General features: G+C 43.1%; 1 protein-coding gene across 1 annotated transcript; it reads right to left on the reverse strand.

The window, feature by feature from the left end:
* Nucleotides 1-14736: 14736 nt before the first annotated feature.
* GZMB (granzyme B) lies at nt 14737-18040 on the reverse strand. The gene is made up of 5 exons (XM_007986355.3): nt 17885-18040; nt 16705-16852; nt 16114-16249; nt 15640-15900; nt 14737-14995 (listed from the first exon to the last, which is right to left on the reverse strand). Exons 1-5 carry the CDS (start codon nt 17937-17939, stop codon nt 14852-14854), a joined length of 744 nt encoding a protein of 247 aa, XP_007984546.2. The 5' UTR covers nt 17940-18040; the 3' UTR covers nt 14737-14851.
* Nucleotides 18041-20652: the final 2612 nt, after the last annotated feature.

Consider the following 20652-nt stretch of genomic DNA (forward strand, 5'->3'; position numbering starts at 1 on the left):
TCCCTTTGTAGGTAACCTGACCTTTCTCTCTGGCTCCCTTAATATTTTTCCTTCATTTCAACCTTGCAGAATCTGATGATTATGTGTCTTGCGGTTGCTCTTCCTGAGGAGTATCTTAGTGATGTTCTCTGTATTTCCTGAACTTGAATGTTGGTCTGCCTTGCTAGGTTGGGGAAGTTCTCCTGGTTAATATCCTGAAGTGTGTTTTCCAGCTTGGTTCCATTCTCCCCATCACTTTCAGGGACCTCAATCAATCATAGGTTTGGTCTTTTCACATAGTCCCATATTTCTTGGAGGCTTTGTTCTTTCCTTTTCTTTTTTTTTCTCTAATCTTGTCTTCACATCGTATTTCAGTTAAGTTGATCTTCAGTCTCTCATATCTTTTCTTCTGCTTGATCGGTTCTGCTGTTGATACTTGTGTTAGCTTCATGAAGTTCTCATGCTGTGTTTTTCAGCTCCATCAGGTCATGTATGTTCTTCTCTAAACTGGTTATTCTAGTTAGCAATTAGTCTAATCTTTTTTCAAGTTTCTTAGTTTCTTTGCATTGGGTTAAAACATGATCTTTTAGCTCAGAGGAATTTGTTATTACCCACCTTCTGAAGTCTACTTCTGCCAATTTGTCAAACTCATTCTCTGTCCAGTTTTGTATCTTGCTGGAGAGGAATTGTGATCATTTTGAGGAGAAGGGAATTTTTAGCATTTTTGCACTGCTTTTTCCTCATCCTCGTGAATTTACTTTGGATGGGCTTTGTGTGTGTGTGTGTGTGTGTTTGTGTGTGGTTCCTTTTTGTTGATGTTGATGTTATTGCTGTTTGTTAGTTTTTCTTCTCACAGCAGTCTTCTCTCTGCAGGTCTCCTGCAGTTTGCTGGAGGTCCACTCCAGATCCTATTTACCTGGGTATCACCAGTGGAGGCTGCAGAATAGTAAAGGTTGTTTCCTGGTCCTTCCTCTGGAAGCTTCATCCCAGAAGGGCACTTACCTGATGTCACCTGGAGTCTCCTGTATGAGGTATCTGTCACCTCCTTTTGGGAGATCTGTCCCAGTCAGGAACTCACTTGAGAAAGCAGTCTGTCCCTTAGCAGTGCTTGAGTACTGTGCTGGGAGAACTCTCTTTGTCAGGATCTGCTGCTCTCTTCAGAGCCAGCAGGCAGGAACGTTTAAGTCCACTGAGGCTGTGCCCACAGCCACCCCTCCTCCCAGTTGCTCTGTCCCAGGGAGATGGGAGTTTTATCTATAAGCCCCTGACTGGGGCTGCTGTCTTTCTTTCAGAGATGCCCTGCCCAGTGAAGAGGAATCTAGAGAGGCAGTCTGGCCACAGCCACTTTGGCAGACTGTGGTGAATTCTGCCCAGTCCAACCTTCCTGGCCTCCTAAGCACTATCAAGGGAAAACCGCCTACTCAAACCTCAGTAGTGATGGACACCCCTTACTCCACCAAGCTCGATCTTCCCATGTTGATTTCAGACTGCTGTGCTGGCAGTGAGAATTTCAAGTGGTTCTTAGCTTGCTGGACTCTGTGGGAGTGGGACCCACTGAGCATGACCACTTGGCTCCCTGACTTCAGCCCCCTTTCCAGGGGAGTGAACGGTTCTGTCTCATTGGGGTTCCAGGTGCCACTGGGGTACAAAAACAAAAACAAAAAACTCCTGCTGCTAGCTTGGTGTCTGCCCAAACAGCTGCCCAGTTTTGTCCTTGAAACCCAGGGTCCTAGTTGTGTAGGCACACAAGGGAATCTCCTGGTCTGCGATTTGCAAAAACCATGGGAAAAGTGTAGTATCTGGACTGGATAGCACAGTTCCTCATGGCTTCCCTTGACTGGGATAGGGAGACCCCCCCAATTCCTTGCACTTTCTGAGTGAGGCAACGCCCCACCCTGCTTCTGCTCACCCTTCATGGGCTGCATCCACACCTAACAAGTCCCAATGAGGTGAATAGGATACCTCAGTTGGAAATGCAGAAATCACCTGCTTTCGGCATTGGTCTCACTGGGAACTGAAGACCAGAGCTGTTCTTATTCTGCCATCTTGCCACATCTCCATTCTACTTTATTATTAGTTACTATTGTTAATTCTCTTACTATGCCTAATTTATAAATTAATCACAGGTATGTATATATAAGAGAAAGCATAGTATACAGTATATAGGTTTCAGTACTACCTGTGGTTTCTCACATCCACTGAGGGTCTTAATGCTTATTCCTGGCAGATAGGGGAGGACTACTGTACTGTTTGCTTAACAAATTTTCCTGGTTACACCCTCATAATGGAAGAAAAAAGAAGGGTCATGACCTTGAAAATCTTGTTGGTTCTAAGTATCTTGATTCCAGTTCTTTTAAAAAGCAACAAAACTTTTGTGAAAGAAACAAAGCACAGTGTCAACAGTGACCTTAGCAGGGTGGGTAGCCACAGCAATCTAGAGTAGGGTGCCTAGATCTGTGTGGGGTGGGGAAAGCACTCACACCAGGCCTTCTTCCAATGTGGTCACACTCCTAACCCCACATGGGCTTGGACACCCTGCACTAAGCAACCCCAGTGGGCTTGGGATGTCAGAATACATGTAAGGTGAGGAGGCCCTTCCTGTGGGAGGGCAGTCTAGCAGTGGGAGTGGAAGCCACTTATAGTGAGGAAGACATTCATGCAAGGGGGGGGGGGGTGATATAGTACGTGGTATCCAAGCTCAAGTGGGGTGACAGGAGCCTTCACAGATGCTTAGGTAATCATATAGAAAACTTGAGAAATTTAGGCCTATGACAACAGTTTCTCACCAAAAATATGGTGATTTGGTTCTATGCATAATTTTCTAATCTTGGCTCATGTAAGTCCAGCCTAACATATGGCTCTGATCTTGATGTGATGATGAAATTTTCTGAGTCTGAAAGTTTGAAAATGAATGGTTTGTGTAAATTTAATATGGCAGTGCAACCCTGTGAGTCTGTTAGGAACCAACCCTCAAGACTTTTCTAGCAGCACATACACGGAGACATGGCTTTGTGACTGCCACACCTCATGGAGGTTGCTCAAGGACAGCCAAATATGTAAAAAAATTATAATAGCCAAGGCAATCTTGAGTAAAAAGAATAAAACTGGAGGCTTTGTTTGGAGAAAGCATTTGTGAGCCTTAAATCTAATTAGGGATTTATATCCAAAATATATAAGGAATTCAAACAACTCAATAGCAAGAAACCAAAAATCCCAATTTAAAAATGGGCAAAGGATCTGAACAAACATTTTTCCAAAGAAGACATGCAACTGGCCAACAGATATATGAAAAAATTCTCAACATTACTAATCATCAAAAAATGCAAATTAAAACTACAATGAGCTATCACTTTATACCTGTCAGAATGGTTATTATCAAAAAGAGAAAAAATAATAAGTTTTGGTGAGGATGTAGAGAAAAGGAAATCATTGTACACTGTTGATGAGAATGTAATTAGTATGGTCATATGGAAAGCTGTATGGAGTTTCTCAAAAGACTAAAAGTAGAATTATCATATGATCCTGCAATCTCACTTCTGAGATGTATCCGAAGGATTCGAAATCAGTATCTCAAAGAGATAGTTGCACTGTCATGCTCATTGTGGTATTATTTACAATAGCCAATATATGGAATCAACAACCTGAGTGTTCATCAGTGGATGAATGGATAAGGAAAATGTGGTATATATACCCAATGGAATAGTATTCAGCCTTAACAAAGAATGAGATTCTGTTGCCACAACATGGACTAACCTGTAAGACATCATGCTAAGCAAGATAAGCCAGGCACAGAAAGCCAAATGCTGCATGATCTCATTTATTATGTGGAGTCTAAAGCAACTGGACTTATAGAAGCAGAGTCTGTAATGGTGATTACCAGAGGCTGGGAAGTGGGGGAATGGAAAGATGTTGGTCAAAGAGTACAAAGTTTCAGTTAGGCAGGAAGAATAAGTTTTTAAAGATCTGTTGTACATCATGGTGGCTATAGTTAATAATAATAATGCATTGTATGTTTTGAAATTGCTAAGAGAGTAAATTTCAAATGTTCTCACTACAAAAAATGTTAAGTATTTGAGGTGGTAAAATGTTACTTGACTTGATTTAATCACTGTACATTGTGTATATATATATCATAACATCACTTTATACCCCAAAAATATATACAATAACAAATTTTAAAAACTAAATTTAAAGCTGTCATTTGGTAGCAGATTTAGTTTTTTAAAAATGTTTAAATCCTGGTATGGAAAAAATAGCAAAGGGAGAAGGTAAAGGGAGTTAAATTTATTCATTATTTACCATGATCCAGAGGACACATTAGTTACTTTACATTTGTTATGTTATTTAAAAATTCTAAATGGGAGCTATTATTAGCACTTTAAAAGAAACATTAGTACACCAAGGAGAATGGAATCCCTCAGAACACACTTGTATCCAAATGCAACTTTTCCACTATTTTGTCTTGCAAATAGTGAAGGTCATATGTAGGCAGATCTCAGCTCAGCTGTCATGGCATGCGAGTCTGATGACCTCAGGATCTCTCTCTAAGGAGGTATCTGAGTAAAGGTTGGAAGGACCCGTGGCCAAGGAAGCTGGGAAGTCATTATGCGGATGGGTGTTATACCATTTCTGAGAAGCTGTGCAGAAGACTTTATCTCAAGAAGCCTATCTGGTATGATTCTTTGTCTGGTGCAGTGACTCAAAAGTTCCTTTTAAAGGGTCTCAGGATTTGAAAGCAAGATGGCCGAATAGAAGCAGCTCCAGCCTCCAGCTCCCAGCACGAGCGACACAGAGGACGGGTGATTCCTGCATTTTCAACTGAGGTACCAGGTTCATCTCACTGGGGAGTGCCGGACAATTGGTGCTGGTCAGCTGGTGCAACCCGACCAGTGAGAGCTGAAGCAGGGCGAGCCATCCCCACACCTGGGAAGCGCAAGGGGGAAGGGAATCCCTTTTCCTAGCCAGGGGAAACTGAGACACACAACACCTGGAAAATCGGGTAACTCCCACCCTAATACTTCGCTTTACCAAGGCTCTTAGCAAACAGTGCACCAGGAGATTATATCCCACACCTGGACGGGAGGGTCCCACGCCTACGGAGCCTCCCTCATTGCTAGCACAGCAGTCTGAGATCTAACTGCAAGGCAGCAGCAAGCCTGGGGGAGGGGCGCCCGCCATTGCTGAGGCTTAAGTAGGTAAACAAAGCTGCTGGCAAGCTCGAACGGGGTGGAGCCCACTGCAACTCAAGGGAGCCTGCCTGTCTCTGTAGACTCCATCTCTGGGGACAGGGCATAGCTAAACAAAAAGCAGCAGAAACCTTGGCAGAGGTAAATGACCCTGTCTGATGGCTTTAAAGAGAGCAGTGGATCTCCCAGCATGGAGGTTGATATCTGAGAACGGACAGACTGCCTGCTCAAGTGGGTCCCTGACCCCTGAGTAGCCTAACTGAGAGACATCCCCCACTAGGTGCAGAACGACACCTCACACCTCACACGGCAGGGTACACCCCTGAGACAAAGCTTCCAGAGCAGGAATCAGACAGCAACACACACTGTTCAGCAATATTCTATCTTCTGCAGCCTCTGCTGCTGATACCCAGGCAAACAGGGTCTGGAGTGGACCTCAAGCAATCTCCGACAGACCTACAGCTGAGGGTCCTGACTGTTAGAAGGAAAACTAACAAACAGAAAGGACACCCACACCAAAATCCCATCAGTTCATCACCGTCATCAAAGACCAAAGGCAGATAAAACCACAAAGATGGGAAAAAAGCAGGACAGAAAAGCTGGAAATTCAAAAATTCAGAGCGCATCTCCCCCTCCAAAGGAATGCAGCTCATCACCAGCAACGGAAGAAAGCTGGACAGAGAATGACTTTGACGAGTTGAGAGAAGAAGGCTTTAGTCGATCAAACTTCTCAGAGCTAAAGGAGGAACTATGTAATCAGTGCAAAGAAACTAAAAATCTTGAAAAAAGAATGGAAGAATGGATAACTAGAATAATCAATGCAGAGAAGGCCATAAACGAACTGACAGAGATAAAAACCATGACATGAGAAATACATGACAAATGCACAAGCTTCAGTAACCGACTTGATCAACTGGAAGAAAGAGTATCAATGATTGAAGATCAAATGAATGAAATGAAGTGAGAAGAGAAGTCTAGAGAAAAAAGAGGAAAAAGAAATGAACAAAGTCTCCAAGAAATATGGGATTATGTGAAAAGACCAACTCTACGTCTGATTCATGTGCCTGAAAGTGAGGGGGTAGATGGAACCAAGTTGGAAAACACTGTTCAGGATATCATCCAGGAGAACAACAGGCCTCAACCAGGCCAACATTCAAATTCAGGAAATACAGAGAATGCCACAAAGATACTCCTTGAGAAGAGCAACTCCAAGACACATAATTGTCAGATTCACCAAAGTTGAAATGAAGAAAAAAATGTTAAGGGCAGCCAGAGAGAAAGGTCGGGTTACCCACAAAGGGAAGCCCATCAGACTAACAGCAGATCTCTCAGCAGAAACTCTCCAAGCCAGAAGAGAGTGGGGGCCAGTATTCAACATTCCTAAAAGAGTTTTCAACCCAAAATTTCATATCCGGCCAAACTAAGTTTCATAAGTGAAGGAGAAATAAAATCCTTTACAGACAAGCAAATGCTGAGAGACTTTGTCACCACCAGGCCTGCCCTACAAGAGACCCTGAAGGAAACACTAAACATGGAAAGGAACAACTGGTACCAGCCATTGCAAAACATGCCAAAATGTAAAGGCCATCGATGTTAGGAAAAAATTGCATCAACTAACGAGCAAAATAACCAGCTAATATCACAATGACAGGATCAAGTTCACACATAACAATATTAACCTTAATGTAAATGAACTAAATGGTCCAATTAAAAGACACAGACTGGCAAATTGGATAAAGAGTCAAGACCCATCAGTTTGCTGTATTCAGGAGACCCATCTCACATGCAGAGACACACATAGGCTCAAAATAAAGGGATGGAGGAAGATCTACCAAGCAAATGGAGAACAACAACAACAAAAAAAGCAGGGGTTGCAATCCTAGTCTCTGATAAAACAGACTTTAAACCATCAAAGATCAAAAGAGACAAAGAAGCCCATTACATAATGGTAAAGGGATCAATTCAACAGGAAGAGCTAACTATCCTAAATATATATGCACCCAATACAGGAGCACCCAGATTCATAAAGCAAGTCCTTAGAGACTTACAAAGAGACTTAGATTCCCATACAATAATAATGGGAGACTTTAACACCCCACTGTCAACATTAGACAGATCAACGAGACAGGAAGTTAACAAGGATATCCAGGAATTGAACTGAACTCTGTACCAAGTGGACCTAATAGACATCTACAGAACTCTCCACCCCAAATCAACAGAATATACATTCTTCTCAGCACCACATCACACTTATTCCAAAATTGACCACATAGTTGGAAGTAAAGCACTCCTAGCAAATTTAAAAGAACAGAAATTATGACAAACTGACTCTCAGACCACAGTGCAATCAAATTAGAACTCAGGACTAAGAAAATCAAAACCACTCAACTACATGGAAATTGAACAACCTGCTCCTGAATGACTACTGGGTATATAACAAAATGAAGGCAGAAATAAAGATGTTCTTTGAAACCAATGAGAACAAAGATACAACATACCAGAATCTCTGGGACACATTTAAAGCAGTGTGTAGAGGGAAATTTATAGCACTAAATGCCCACAAGAGAAAGCAGGAAAGATCTAAAATTGACACCCTATCATCACAATTAAAAGAACTAGAGAAACAAGAGCAAACACATTCAAAAGCTAGCAGAAGGCAAGAAATAACTAAGATCAGCACAGAACTGAAGGAGATAGAGACACAGAAAACCCTCCAAAAAATCAATGACTCCAGGAGCTGGTTTTCTGAAAAGATCAACAAAATTGATAGACCGCTAGCAAGACTAATAAAGAAGAAAAGAGAGAAGAATCAAATAGACGCAATAAAAAATGATAAAGGGGATATCACCACCGACCCCACAGAAATACAAACTACCATCAGAGAATACTATAAACACCTCTACGCAAATAAACTAGAAAACCTAGAAGAAATGGATAATTTCCTGGACATTTACACTCTCCCAAGACTAAACCAGGAAGAAGTTGAATCCCTGAATAGACCAATAGCAGGCTCTGAAATTGAGGCAATAATTAATAGCCTACCAACCAAAAAAAGTCCAGGACCAGACGGATTCACAGCCGAATTCTACCAGAGGTACAAGGAGGAGTTGGTACCATTCCTTCTGAAACTATTCCAATCAATAGAAAAAGAGGGAATCCTCCCTAACTCATTTTATGAGGCCAACATCATCCTGATACCAAAGCCTGGCAGAGACACAACAAAAAAAGACAATTTTAGACCAATATCCCTGATGAACATCGATGCAAAAATCCTCAATAAAATACTGGCAAACCGAATCCAGCAGCACATCTAAAAGCTTATCCACCATGATCAAGTGGGCTTCATCCCTGGGATGCAAGGCTGGTTCAACATATGCAAATCGATAAACATAATCCAGCAAATAAACAGAACCAAAGACAAAAACCACATGATTATCTCAATAGATGCAGAAAAGGCCTTTGACAAAATTCAACAGCCCTTCATGCTAAACACTCTCAATAAATTTGGTATTGATGGAATGTATCTCAAAATAATAAGAGCTATTTATGATAAGCCCACAGCCAATATCATACTGAATGGGCAAAAACTGCAAGCATTCCCTTTGAAAACTGGCACAAGACAGGGATGCCCTCTCTCACCACTCCTATTAATCATAGTGTTGGAAGTTCTGGCTAGGGCAATCAGGCAAGAGAATGAAATCAAGGGGATTCAGTTAGGAAAAGAAGAAGTCAAATTGTCCCTGTTTGCAGATGACATGATTGTATATTTAGAAAACCCCGTCATCTCAGCCCCAAATCTCCTTAAGCTGATAAGCAACTTCAGCAGAGTCTCGGGATACAAAATTAATGTGCAGAAATCACAAGCATTCTTATACACCAATAACAGACAAACAGAGAGCCAAATCATGAATGAACTTTCATTCACAATTGCTTCAAAGAGAATAAAATACCTAGGAATCCAACTTACAAGGGATGTAAAGGACCTCTTCAAGGAGAACTGCAAACCACTGCTCAGTGAAATAAAAGAGGACACAAACAAATGGAAGAACATACCATGCTCATGGATAGGAAGAATCAATATCTTGAAAATGGCCATACTCTCCAAGGTAATTTATAGATTCAATGCCATCCCTATTAAGCTACCAAAGACTTTCTTCATAGAATTGGAGAAAACTGCTTTAAAGTTCATATGGAACCAAAAAAGAGCCCACATTGCCAAGACAATCCTAAGTCAAAAGAACAAAGCTGGAGGCATCACACTACCTGACTTCAAAATATACTACAAGGCTACAGTAACCAAAACAGCATGGTACTGGTACCAAAACAGAGATATAGACCAATGGAACAGAACAGAGCCCTCAGAAATAATACCACACATCTACAGCTATCTGATCTTTGACAAACCTGAGAGAAACAAGAAATGGGGAAAGGATTCCCTATTTAATAAATGGTGCTGGGAAAATTGGCTAGCCATAAGCAGCAAGCTGAAACTGGATCCTTTCCTTACTCCTTATACGAAAGTTAATTCAAAATGGCTTAGAGACTTAAATGTTAGACCTAAAACCATAAAAACCCTAGAAGAAAACCTAAGTAATACCATTCAGTACATAGGCATGGGCAAGGACTTCATGTCTAAAACACCAAAAGCAACAGCAACAAAAGCCAAAATTGACAAATGGGATCTAATTAAACTAAAGAGCTTCTGCACAGCAAAAGAAACTACCATGAGAGTGAACAGGCAACCTACAGAATGGGAGAAAATTTTTGCAATCTACTCATCTGACAAAGGGCTGATATCCAGAACCTACAAAGAACTCAAACAAATTTACAAGAAGAAAACAAACAACCCCATGAAAAAGTGGGCAAAGGATATGAACAGACATTTCTCAAAAGAAGACATTCATACAGCCAACAGACACATGAAAAAATGCTCATCATCACTCGCCATCAGAGAAATGCAGATCAAAACCACAATGAGATACCATCTTACACCAGTTAAGATGGCAACCATTAAAAAGTCAGGAAACAACAGGTGCTGGAGAGGATGTGGAGAAATAGGAACACTTTTACACTGTTGGTGGGATTGTAAACTAGTTCAACCATTGTGGAAAACAGTATGGCGATTCCTCAAGGATCTAGAACTAGAAATACCATATGACCCAGCCATTGCATTACTGGGTATATACCCAAAGGATTCTAAATCATGCTGCTATAAAGACACATGCACACGTATGTTTATTGTGGCACTATTCACAATAGCAAAGACTTGGAATCAACCCAAACGTCCATCAGTGACAGACTGGATTAAGAAAATGTGGCACATATGTACCATGGAATACTATGCAGCCATAAAAAAGGATGAGTTCGTGTCCTTTCTAGGGACATGGGTGCAGCTGGAAACCGTTATTGTCAGCAAACTTTCGCAAGAGCAGAAAACCAAACACCGCATGCTCTCACTCATAGGTGGGAATTGACCAGTGAGATCACTTGGACATGGGAAGGGGAACATCACTCACCGGGGCCTATTATAGGGAGGTGAGGAGGGTTGCATTGGGAGTTATAACTGATGTAAATGACGAGTTGATGGGTGCTGACGAGTTGATGGGTGCAGCACACCAACGTGGCACATGTATACATGTGTAACAAACCTGCATGTTGTGCACATGTACCCTAGAACTTAAAGTATAAAAAAAAAAAAAAGGGTCTTAGTAGTCTTATCTTATTGGGCTACAGTAGTCTTCCAATGACCTTCACTAATGGTCATGAAAATATTAAGAGGTATCTCAGTGAATCCCATCTTCCCGTGGCAATCAGGATTAATCACCCAGCTGCTAAAGTAACCTACTTATCTGACTGTTGATTTCCTTCTCAGGAATTGAGACCTCTAGACCAGCAAAGCTCAAGATTATGGAGACAGAAACAAAAACTCTAAAAGTGGCTCATTAGGTTTAATAACCAGGGGGTAACTCCTAATCAAAGGGGCAAGGAATGTTTGGAAACGTTCTTTGTTTCCAAAACCATGTATTCTAGCTATGAAAGAACCGACACTATATGTTTATTACTGCTTAAAAGCATATGCTACATCCTGTAGCACAGCATCCCAATCTTGCAGGTAGCTGTTTCTCAGCTGTCATTATTTTCAGTCTTCAATAAGCTATTCTGCAATTCTCTCAGGTCAGCTGCTTCTAAGTGATATGGTACATTGCTGTCATGGTGACATATGTTAGTTGGTCAAAAACAATCTTGTGTGGGTTACCAAGATAAGAAGTAAACCCTATAAGTTGTGTAAGTTCACACAGAGTGGTACTGGGAGAAGCATAGTGGTGGGCTGGGAAGGCAGTCATAACAATACATATTCCCAGAAACAAATTAACAAGATTTTGCTTTCTTTGGAGTCTATATTCTCCATGAGCCCACTTGGCAGTTCTCTCCCTGGCTGTGCTGGGACCTGATTCTTCCTGTGGTCCTGGAGGAAAGGAAGCATGGTGGGAGTGGATCTCAGTGGGCTGAGGCATTTCCTTTCCTAGAGTCAGTAGGGACACTATAGAGATTTTAAGCAAGGGAAAGATTATTTCTTCATATGGTAGGGGTTGGGGGCAAACTTCCACAGACCAAGGAGATTTGAAGGAGTCAGCATGTTTAAAGTACTTACCTGCCTCTGAGTCCACCTAAATACACCTGTGGACAGATTTCAGCTTACCAAAGGGAATTGCTTTGAATACTTCTCACTAAACAGCTGCTGGAGAAGCCCACAGTCTTTCTCTCCAGGGAGGTGTCTGAGCACAAGCTTAATTATTGTCTGGAGATTCCAGGAAGTCATCTTGGGGTGAGCATTCGAAGACTTTTAAAGCTACTTTCTGGCCTGGTCATCAAGGGGTGTGGGCTCTGGTCAGGCTCTGTCCTAACTTCTGTGATATCTTCAGTCAGTCACTACCCTTTCCTGAAACTTTGTTTCTTTCTTCTTGCTCAGAAGTGGAAAAAGGCCTACAACAATGGTTTTCAAACTTGTTTTAAACCACAGAACCATTTCCCCAAAGTAAGTATCATACCTAAACTGATTATGGACGTGACCAGGCAACTTTAAAAAATACTATTATTTTGTTTTGCTTCCTGCATTTTCCTTTTCCAATGAAGGAGCCAAGTCATTAGTATTTCTTAGGTGCAGGGATTTTTTTTTTTTTTCCAGTTCCAAATCAGAAACTGTGTGACACCCACTTATTTTATAAAAGTGCCCAAGATTAAGAGATTGAGTTGCGGCTGGGTGTGGTGGCTCACACCTGTAATCTCAGCATTTTGGGAGGCCGAGGTGGGCAGATCACTTGAGGTCAGGAGTTCAAGACCAGCCTGGCTAACATGGTAAAACCCTGTCTCTACTAAAAATACAAAAATTTGTCGGGTGTGATGGTGCATGCCTGTAATCTCAGCTACTCAGGAGGCTGAGGTAGGAGAATCGCTTGAACCCAGGGGGCACAGGTTGCAGTGAGCTGAGATTGCGCCACTGCACTCCAGCCTGGCTGATCAGAGTGAAACTCTGTCAAAAAAAAAAAAAAAAAAAAAAAAAGGGATTGTGTTGCAGCATGCTTAGTGCACACTGAGATGAGAAAGGGCATGATCTTGATAATTACATGATCCTAGAGGGAGATTTTACTCCATGCCACAATAGTGTAGTGCTGTGTATATTTGGGACAGGGAAGCACTAACCTAGAGCTAGTACTTCTGTTCAACTCCCAGGCAGTACTCCATATTAGCGGCAAGACCTTGGAGAGGTGACTGCTGGGAGTGTTTAGCAGGGTGAGCTTAACACAGGGCAACCCTCATTCAACAAAATGTCATATACTCTATCGGTGACCTCCAAGCCAAGAACTTCCTAACATTCACAAGTCCAGGTAGTTTTGGAAACTACAAATGTAGCAGTAATCAAGTGGCCTAAACAATAGAGGCATTGCTCCATTTTCTCAGCCTGCGTGAGCCTTCCTGATTCTACTTTCATTCTGTACAGGCAGGAGCTTGTGTAATGACAGGGATTATGCTTCTGGTGGTCCAATCAAATGGGTGTTTTTCCTACAATTTGAATCTTTATAATAACGTTCATCCTTGCTACTTTTTAAACAAATGAAAATCAGCCTGCCCTAGTTGTCTTCTTCCTGCCCTGCTACGCTTCCCCTAGGTGAAGACGATGCTCCATTGAACAGTTTGACAACTTCATGTCTGGAAAGTAAATGATTAAAGTCGTTTTCAAATCCCATACATTGTTGTTCTGGAGTCACACATGACAATATTCATACAAACTGTATGAATATCTGGCCTTTCTTCATATCTTCCCACTTAGGATACCCAGAGACCCACGTGGTTCCATAAGGGCCTTGCTACTAAGATGCCAGGCCACCTCATGCCCTGGCAGAGAGGGGCCTCAGAAAAACCAGAAATAAAAATAAGATACAAATACTTTAATTGCATCGCAATCTCGATCTTGTGAACTAATCTGAAGGATAGAAAGGGAGCGAAACAATTTGGATGGAAATTCTCAACATTGTCAGTTTCACTTGGGTTCAGATGATAGAGTCTGTTATTGTGTTCTCTTACTACCCTCTATGCCTGATACATAGTAAGTGCTCAATGAGTATTTGTTTGTTGATTGATAGAAAAGATTGTGCTTTCCAGTCCTTTTGCAGAAAGGAGTCCTTTTGAACCCAAAGGGCTGATGTAGCCCAGGTGGCTAGCAGGGAATCCTAGCCTAGAGGCCAGCAGTGACCAGGAGGAACAGGTTTAAAGGGGCTCAGCCTGCTGACTGCCCAGGTGGGCAGTGAACCTTGAGTGTATGGGAGGACACTGGGCTGGATGGGAGGGGTTCAGCTGGCCCTACCTAGGGGAGAGATGGAGCCAAGGGTTGGAGAGAGACCTTGCCAGCCTTGTCCTCCGTGGGTCTTACCTGGTGCCACACAGGCCTGGTTTTTCTGAGGCCCCTCTCTGCCAGGGCATGAGATGAGCTGGCATCTAAGTGGCAAGGCCCTTATGGAACCACATGGGTCTCTGGGTATCTTAGGTGGGTAGATATGAGGAAGGGCCCGGATCAGGTCAGCGTGGACTGGAGAGGACAAAAGTTGGTGGATTCTGAGAACACTCAGCAGGGATGAAGAGAAGGGGCAGCCAAGAGGCTGGAGGACGAGTTGAGCTTTGAGCTCAGAGGAGGGTAGAGAAACTAAGCCCAGGGGAGAATGAGGAGCCCCAGTGGGGGATGAGGAGTTAGGTCCCATAGTATTATCCCTTTTTTCTCTGTCATGTAACACTGGAGAAGGAGGTAAGAAGTTTTCGCTAAGCCCCAGGACCAAAGTGGTCCATGTTGTCTCCTGATGGTGCTCAGCTTCAGCCCTGGCAGAAGGGCAGGCCCTGGAGAAACTGGTGTGGATGGGAAACAGCTGAATATCAGCTTTGTGTGGGGGTTTGGGGAGGTGGCAAGGCAAGGGGTGAGGGGAGAGGAGAAAGCAGAAGACAGCTAAATTGTGTCATTGGCCTGCATAGCACAGAACTGGTGCCTGAGAATGAGGGTCAATGAATAAACAAGAAACCAGCCTTTCCACTCAACTAAGAGGTATTTATTCAGTTGCTGGCACCTCTCCCAGTGTAAATCTGGACTCGGCTCTGAGAAGGTGGTTCATCACAGCGGGGGCTTAGTTTGCTTTCTGTAGTTAGTGGCGTTTCGTGGTTTTCTTTATCCAGCGTATAAAGCTTGAGACTTTGGTGCAGACTCGTGGAGGCTTGCCATTGCTTAGACCATAGGAGACAATGCCCTGGGCCACCTTGTTACACACAAGGGGGCCTCCAGAGTCCCCCTGTGAATAGAGAGTGGAAGGAGTGAGCTGATGCTCCTCTGGGTCCTGCCCTCTCTGCCATCTCAAGTCCCCGCTTAGAAAAGGCCAACTTGCACAGTGAGCATGTGGGAGATGAGAGGGCAGGGCAGGCTGCTGGTGGCCCCCAGCTGCCAAGCTCTGGCTCTGGACATTGTTACTGCTTCACCTCATCCCAGCGGCCAGCCTCCGTCATCTCCCCCAGATCCTGGGATCGCAGAAATGTGGGACCGTTGGCTGTTTAAGGACCCAGAAACGGGCAAGGAGGGCTGACATCTACCATGGAGGACCAGCCCATTAACCACGTTGGGTACTGGCCTCTGAAGACACGCCTGGTTATAATTACTGCACTCCCAGTGGGCACAGTTTCCTAATTATCTGTGACCTGGAGTGGGTAGAGTGTTGCAAATTCATCCTTCCAAAGGAGCACCATCCACCATAAGCCTCCTTGTAAGTTTGCAGAGGCCCTAATTTCTCCCCAGCTCTGTCTAGTCCCCTTTTCTCTTTCCAGAGAGAAAGATCACAGTCTAGTGGGTGAATGAGTCCCTCACTACTTAGGTCTGCAGGTCTCAGATCTTCCCCAAACATCTTTCTCCCCAGAGCCAATGCAGGCAGATGCATAGTCTCACCTTAAAGGAAGCCTTTTGAATCTCTGGGTCCCCCACGCACAGCTCAACAGTACTGTCGTAATAACGGCCTAAGTGGGATTCGCACGTTTGATCTTCCTCCACTGTCAACTTCACCTCCTGCAGTGTGTGTGAGTATTTTCCCATGGGGGTCATCTGTCCCCAGCCGGCCACATCGCACACCTGCCCTGGCTTCACCTGGGCCTTGTTCCTAGGTAGCCTGAGGGGCTGCACAGCTGTGGTCCGCTTGGCCTTTCTCTCCAGCTGGTGGGGAAGAGGCAAGAAAGTTCAGGTCAGCCAACGAACTTCTGGGCCCTGACACAGTGATGGGACTATGCTGTCTTCTCTCTCCTCTGAGGCACAGGAATTAACCAAAAGGCCAGGATGGAAAGGAGGGAAGGGCCTGCATCACAGTGGGAGTGGAACCAACTGGACTTCTTGCTCAAGAAGAGCAAGAGTGGCAGGAGTGTGCCTCACCTGTAGTAGCATGATGTCGTTGGAAAAGTTCTCAGGATTATAGGCTGGGTGGGGGATCGCTCTTTTCACAGGGATAATCTGCTGGGTCCGCTCCTGTTCCTTGATATTGTGGGCCCCCAAGGTGACATTTATGGAGCTGCACAGAAAGCAGAGTGAGGATGGGGGCAGAGTCACAGAGGATACAGCCCAGAGACAGTGAAGAGCAGGTGACAGCTGGGGCAGGGCTGCAGTTGAGGGGAAATTAAGGGGACAGTCTGTCCCCAGGAATTGGAATTCTGGTAATTGCACCATGTTTCTCAGGGGTCGGTTCCCCCTTGAAACACAGGTGGAATTGCTTCAGTTTGTATTCTTATGCCAAAGTATGCCCCCAGTTCTAAATATGGCAGGCTTGGTCACTCTGCTGTTTCTTACTTCAGCAGCGCCTCTGGAACCAACCTTCCCCCCTCTCCACAAACTTACCTGCCCTTTTCTCACCCTCTAAGGAGCCCTCCTGGATATGTGTTCCCAGGAGCCCAAGGAGCTCCTTGGGAAAAAGGCAGGGGTCTCTGTGGAGTGTTTCCAGGGAGGTGTGGGCTGTTTTCTGCTCCTCACCTTCCCCAACAGTGCGCAGCTGTCAGCACGAAGTCCTCTCGTATCAGGAAGCCACCGCACCTCTTCAGAGACATCTGATCCCAGATCATAAGATAAGCCATGTAGGGGCGGGAGTGGGGCTTGGCCTCATGTCCCCCGATGATCTCCCCTGAAGGAAAAGTCTCTCTGCTTGTGTGCACCCATGGAATCTGCTGGGTGGGCACCTGCTTGATGGCTCCAGAATTCCTGGGCATTTGGGAACCTGGGATAGCCTGGAGTTGGGAGGGGCCTGGAGGAAGGGGTTTCAATTTCCTGCTCTGTAAAAGGGAAGAACAGCAGACTTTGGTCTGTAAATCTTTCTTCCATGTATAGCCAAAGGCAAGCATACCTGTCTTAGGGACAGTGAAATCCCAGAGGCTCCTGATCATTCCTTTCCTGACTTTGCTTTGTTTCAGGTGAGTTTCCAAGACCTATGAGTCCCATGGTTTCTAGGATAGTGCTGCTTTCTAATAGCCAGGGCATAAGTGGAAGGATCTAGATACTGTCATATCCTATTTCCTAGAGCCTCACATGTAGTGGGTGCCCAATAAATGTTCATGGCTGTATGATGGACTGGCTCCAGTTAGCCTCTGGATGAGGGCAGTGCTGGTGGAATTCTAGAAAACAGGGAAGTTCAGGCTTGCCATAGTGCCTCATTCTTGGAAAGAGGGGAGCCACCAAAGGCCAGGGAAGAAAAGCAGAGTTGGAGAATGGGACTGAGCAAACACATTAACAGTGTTCTGAGGACAGTGATTGCACCAGTTCTGCTGTCAGCTGAGCTCTGGGTTTCTCTCCTAAGTAGACGGTGAGAGAAGGACCTGTGTTATCCCAGAAACAGAAGCCAGGCCTACTCTAGAATAATTTAATATTTCTCTTTTCTAGTTTCCCATCCTCTGCCATTTACTTCTAGGAAAGTCCCACTCTCCAGGTGACAAAGGTGGGCTCTGGAGAGGGGATAGTACCCACTGGTTCTTCTTGAGAACGGCCTTCTGCTCTGCCATTCCTGCTGATAACTTATCCAGCATCACACCTGGGGGGTCTTGGTACAATGGGAGCTAGAGTTCAGAACATTCCTGGTAGATAGATAGATCAGGAATGTGGAGAAAGGGCAGGAGACCTATGGGATGGGGTTGGGTCCCCGAGGGTGGAGACGATCACTCACCTGCATCTGTCCTGGGCAGCAGGAGGAAGGCCAGCAGGAGCAGGATTGGTTGCATGTTCTCAGAAAGGCTGTCCTGGTTGGAGCTGCTGTTGTTTCCTCCTTGCTCTCTTTTAGCTCTTGGGAGAGGAAAGAGGTGGAGCAGGCTCGTGACTTCATATTCCCCTCTGGTTTTGTGGTGTCTCATCACAGATTTTCTGTGAATGCTGCCCACCCCCACTGCTTCTGCCTGATGACGTCCTCTGGGTGCTTGTGTGAAAATCATGCAGTGACCACATCAGCACCCACAGCTGATGACTCAGAGTAGACTACCTATTCAGCCCAGAGCAGGAACCCAAGCATATGAAGTGAACTGTAGGATATGGTATCAGCCAGTAGAGGTACTGAAGCACCAGAAACCTGAGTTCCCAGTGATAGAACCCCAATGCCTCAAGGCCATGCTGCTAAATCCATCAGGATAGTTTCTTTAGCAGTTTGTGCTGGAACCAAGCATGTTGGAGATGTGTCTCCTTCCCTTAGACCATCTGGTTGAAGAGACAAATGCCAGGAGCCAGAGTACGGTTTGGGGAGGGCTATGGTAGAGCAATACACAAGGTAGTAACAAAGTATGGCCACCATCTACTAGACCCATCTAGCAACCCATTTATTATCATAGCTTCCTTTCTAGGGAATTTCTGACATCCTCTATTTAGTTACAAATGTTTAGTGTGAGAGTCCACCTCTTTTCTGAACGCTTTCAATAAGAGTCCTGTACTTGACATTTTATTGGGCTAGATTAACGAATTGCTAGGAGTTGAATCCACTTTGGGTAGGCTGGGATCAGTCCACTCAAGCCACTAGAACCAAGAATGAGAAAGGGCTGGTTCTCTAAAGGACGTTTGTAATGCTAAACTGCTGATACCATGTGAAGTGAGGAAGCACGCCAGGCAGCCAAAGATAAATAGTTGTCTTTTTTAGTATTCTGTCTCCTGTCCAGAGAGCCACACTTCTTACATAGCAGGCTCAGCACATAATAGGCACACAGTAAACATTTGCTAAACAAACTACACTAATGCTATCGTTATGATGGATGTGAAAGATGGTTGTTTCTAAACAGCCTGTGCCCAATTCTATTAAAAAAACAACTAAATCTCTCTACGTGGTTTGATTATTGTGATTTGTTTCCATCTTCGTATTTTCTGTATTTTACAATTTTTCTATGAAGAATGGTATATCTCAAAATATAGAATTCCAGTGTAAATGTCTTCCTTGTCAATAGCAAGTCAACTACATTTATCAGACTTCTGTTTTTTGAACCTAGCTTGCCCCATAGTAGACGTTTTAAAAATATATATTTTTTGATTATAGTCATAACATATGTTTATTAAGAAAATTTGGAAAGTAGGAAGGGAAAATATCACTTATTAATCTGCCTCCCACAGACTGACTGTTACCATAAGCAGTGTGTTTTAAATACTTGGGATCACATTGTACAGACAATGCAATTTATTTTATCCTTGCTTAACCCTACAAATTAAGCATTTTCCCCATGCTTGTAGAAATCTATTAGTCAATACAACTATAGTCTTTCTTTCCTAGGCATTAAAAAATTTAACATGCAAGTAATTTTTAAATAATTTGAGCAAAGAGAAAATAATTAAAGTTACCTAATTTCTCATAATTCACTGATAACCATCTTTAATGTCTTGAAGTATGCTCTAGCACATTTTTTCTCATGTAATATCTGTCTGTTTTAAAATTAAAAGGGGATTATGCTAAACATAAGTTTGTGAACCATTTAAAAAATTGAGGTAAAATTCACATAACCTACAATTAACCATTTTAAAATATTCAATTCAGTGACATTTAGCACATTCAAAATCTGCAGCCACCACCTCTGGATATTTCATATAAATGGAATCACAGAATACATGACCTGTTGTGGCTGGCTACATTCACTTGTAATAATGTTTTTGAGATTCATACAAGCTGTAGCACATGCGAGTACTCATTCTTTTTAATGACAAAATAATGTTCCCATTATGTTTATATCACAAGTTATTTGCTCATCTGTCAATGCACATTTGGATTGTTTCCATCTTTTGGCTATTGTAGCTAATGCAGCAATAAACATTTGTGTACAAATTTCTGCGTGAACAATATGTATTCAGTTCTTTTGAATATATACCTAAAAGTGGAATTTCTGAGTTATGTAATAATCTTATTTTTAATTTTTTAAGGAACCACCAGACTGTTTTCCACAGTGGTTGTACCCTTTTGTATTCCTATCAGCAACATAGGAAAGTTCCTATTTCTCTGCATCCTTGCTGACACTTGTTATTTTAAAATGACTATCTTCATTCTAATGGGTGTAAAGTAGTATGCCACGTGGTTTTGATTTACATTTCCTTTATGACTAATGATGTTGAGCATCATTTCATGTGTTTGCTGGTCATTCGAGTATCTTCTTTGGGGAAATGTTGATTCAACTTCTTTGCCCATTCTTAAAATTGCATTGTTTTTGTTTTCATTGTTGAGTTGGAAGAGTTCGTTATATATTCTGGATACTAAATCCTTATCAGATATGTGGCTTGTAAATATTTTCTCCCATTGTGCAGATTGTGTTTTCATTTTCTTGATATTGTCATTTCATGTGCAAATTTAAAGAAATTTATGAATTCAAATTTATCAATTTTATCTTTTGTTCTTGTGCTTTTGGTGTCAAATCGAAGAATCCATTGACAAATCAGAAACCTTGAAGATTACTCCTGATTTCTTCTAATAATTTTATG

This window comes from Chlorocebus sabaeus, chromosome 24, assembly GCF_047675955.1.
Source record: "Chlorocebus sabaeus isolate Y175 chromosome 24, mChlSab1.0.hap1, whole genome shotgun sequence".
Classification (NCBI taxonomy): Eukaryota; Metazoa; Chordata; class Mammalia; order Primates; family Cercopithecidae; genus Chlorocebus; species Chlorocebus sabaeus.

Excerpts from the sequence above, each read along its gene's own strand:
- GZMB (XM_007986355.3), bottom strand. The coding sequence starts at position 17,939 with ATGCAACCAATCCTGCTCCTGCTGGCCTTCCTCCTGCTGCCCAGGACA. Across the intron at positions 16,853-17,884 it reads GCTGCCCAGGACAGATGCAG|GGGAGATCATCGGGGGACAT; the intron begins GTGAGTGATCGT and ends CTTTTCCTTCAG. Across the intron at positions 15,901-16,113 it reads ACGACATCATGCTACTACAG|CTGGAGAGAAAGGCCAAGCG; the intron begins GTGAGGCACACT and ends CTTCCCCACCAG.